General features: G+C 40.8%; 1 protein-coding gene across 1 annotated transcript in view; it reads right to left on the bottom strand.

Moving 5' to 3' along the window:
- The window catches only part of grk3 (G protein-coupled receptor kinase 3), a 90,623-nt gene extending 87,928 nt beyond the window's left edge, over positions 1-2,695 (bottom strand). The window contains exon 1 of the mRNA XM_080046786.1: positions 2,479-2,695. Within this exon, the coding sequence (XP_079902912.1) occupies positions 2,479-2,591 (113 nt within the window). The 5' untranslated portion in view covers positions 2,592-2,695. The remainder of the gene's footprint in view (positions 1-2,478) is intronic.
- Positions 2,696-3,051: the final 356 nt, after the last annotated feature.

Here is a 3,051-nt window from a genome sequence, read left to right as displayed (position 1 = left end):
CCAAACGAACTGCGTATATGGACAAAAGGGTGTGCAATTATTATAGAGTAGGGGGTGTGGGTGTGTGTGTGTACTCTGAGATCCTATGTAGTATAAATGTGCAAAACATTTTAGATATCGGTTCATCCTAGTCTGAGAAAAGGCAGAAAGAGTGTTTTATGGTCTCACCGTCTAACCCTACATTTTCCCATGTGTGACATCAGGTTAAGCTCTTGCAATAGCAGCATGGATGAGCTGAGGGGTTTGGGATCAAGAGCTGCACACACACACACTGATAGTGAGAAAGAGCTACACACACACACACACACACACACATACACACACTGAGAAAGAGCCCCACACACACACACACACACACACAGTGAGAAAGAGCCACACACACACACACACACACGCACACACACACACTGACTGACAGTGTGAGAGTGCATCAAAGCTCTCACAGTGCGACTACATACACAGCCCCGCAGACAGGCTTGGTAATGTAGCTACGCAATGCTACAAACACACTCATGATGCTACTGTCAGTCCGGTTAGCCTGGGACACACACTGAGAAAAGCCCCGGGGCAAGCTGAGACTATGGCAAGATTTCAGCTCAGTGCCCAGATCCCAAAGGAAGGGACATCTTTATACACTTGGTATTGGGTCTAACATTTTGATTTTCTGTGATTTTTATTTCATTTAAATGTTATATTTCTATTCATTCGCTTTTAAATGTTTTGTTTCTATTAATTTGCTTTTCTAATGTGTATTATGTATTCTAATCTTGCCCCCTGTAAAGCACTTTGAATGGCCTTGTGTCTGAATTGTGCTATATAAATAAACTTGCCTTGCCTAAAAAAAAAATTACAAATATTTATTATGATACATTTTCTGCATTCTTTTGTTTGTGTGTAGATGGTGAGGGTTATAGGATGAGTAGTATGTTTGTTATATGGATATGGACTTGTTGACATATAAATGTACATATGTTTTTTTTGTGTACATGCATGCTTATGTTTTGTTTAAAGGAATACTTCACCCATACGGAACCAGCGTTCTATCATTATAAAAATCACTATTATAATATAATGAATGAGGTTTTTCTTCCCTCAGTCTAAGTTCCCACACATTTTACTACATTTTCCCATGCGTGATGTCACACACGTGGTAAAATGTAGGGTTAGACAGTGAGACCATAAAACACTCTTTCTGCCTTTTCTCAGGCTAGGATGATCAGATAAAAATTTTTTTTGCACATTTATACTAAATAGGATCTCCGAGTTCAATACACCTTCATATTCCAACCGGTGAAGTAGGCCTTTAATGTCTCATTCTTAATGTTGGCTTGACACTAGTCTTGTATAGTACACACACACTAAGACAATTCTGGGTTGTTTTGATGACACAAATACTAGGCTGCTGGGTAGATTCGACCTCAAATTGGGGTCGAAAAAATGTTGTTTATTTTTAACCACAGCAGTGTTAAGTGTTTTCTGAAAACAAGAGGGGACACACTAGAGCCTTTTCTATCAGTGCCCGGAGGCTATGGAGCCACCTGCCTAAGGGAATTAGGTTTGCTGTTGTTTTCGACCATGCTTAACCGTCTCCTCAAAAAGATAAATGTATCCGAGAGCTTTTTATTGATGTTATTTGAGCCAAATGTGTTTTTTTTTGTATATTTATCTATTGTATGATGTATTTACTACTGTTCTATGCAACAAGTCAGTAACACCCTGACTTCACAGTAATGTAAAGCTATTGTCATTTCAAGTAAATTCGCCTTGACACGTATTGACTAAAAGGTCATGGTAAATAGTATGCATGTAGCTTCATAGATAGATAGATAGATAGATAGATAGATAGATAGATAGATAGATAGATAGATAGATAGATAGATAGATAGATAGATAGATAGATAGATAGATAGATAGATAGATAGATAGATAGATAGATAGATAGATAGAATACTTTTGGGGGGGATAAATAGACTTCAAAATGCCAATATTGTACTAATAACTTAAGTATAACATACAAGTATGATGCTTGTTAATATGCTTAGTTCAAATAGCTCTACAACCCCTAAGCAATGGGTTTATTTCTAGCTCAGTTACACGTGTAAAATGGCATGCAAATTAAGTCACCACCATGAAGCCCAATGAATTGGTACATTTGCAACTGAAACAACTACCCACCACACACACACACGCGCACGCACGCGCACACACACACACGCGCGCACACACACACACACGCGCGCACACACACACACACACACACACACACACTTCGCTTTAGCATCTACAACAGCAAGTCACAGGTTTTTGAAGCGAGGAAGTACGCCTCCCTCAATCACCCTATAAGGCAGGCTGCACATATATGCAATAGCGTTCACACGAAAAGGATGCATCCATTATTAATAACACTACAGGCTAATACAAACACACACACACGCGCCTAATAAAAGCAGGGGGTTGTCATTTAAACAGGGGGCTTACCTGGGCTCCGGTAAGATGATTTTCTTGCTCGCCCGGGCCGCTGGAGTAGATTTGCTCTTCTCCATCGCCATCAAATAACTGACATCGGCGAGTACTGCTTCGAGGTCCGCCATTTTTCCAACCTCTGGCACTCAGCAGATCAATAAAATAAAAATAAAAATAACTGTTGCTAGGGAAAAGGGGGGGAGGGTGGGGAGGGGGGTTGTGGTTTTTAAGGGGTTAAAAAAAGACAATGTCCGCTTCCACTGGATATGGCCAACATAAGAGTGGGTATAGCAGGGCCAGCTGTGCAAGGAAAGGCAAGGAAGTCTGACCATACGACGGTGGCGAATGGTAGCGATGCCCGTTGTAAATAGTCTGCGCTTTACTCACTCCACGGCTCACTCCACGCACTTCTATAGCTTCAAACCGCTATCATTGTGACAGCGAGAATAAGGAAATTCACGAGGGAAGACATTAGGGTGGGTGGGAACAGGTTGCAATTGAGATATTACAGTCAGATCACATCAGCGTCCGTGTACTTGTAAATCCCATTTAGTGCTAAATGCAAAGAGGTGATGAGGGGGAGAAAAA

This window comes from Ammodytes marinus (assembly GCF_949987685.1).
Source record: "Ammodytes marinus genome assembly, chromosome: 18".
NCBI classification, from domain to species: domain Eukaryota; kingdom Metazoa; phylum Chordata; class Actinopteri; order Uranoscopiformes; family Ammodytidae; genus Ammodytes; species Ammodytes marinus.
Note: the sequence above shows the minus strand (reverse complement) of the source record. Positions and strands in the feature narration are given on the sequence as shown.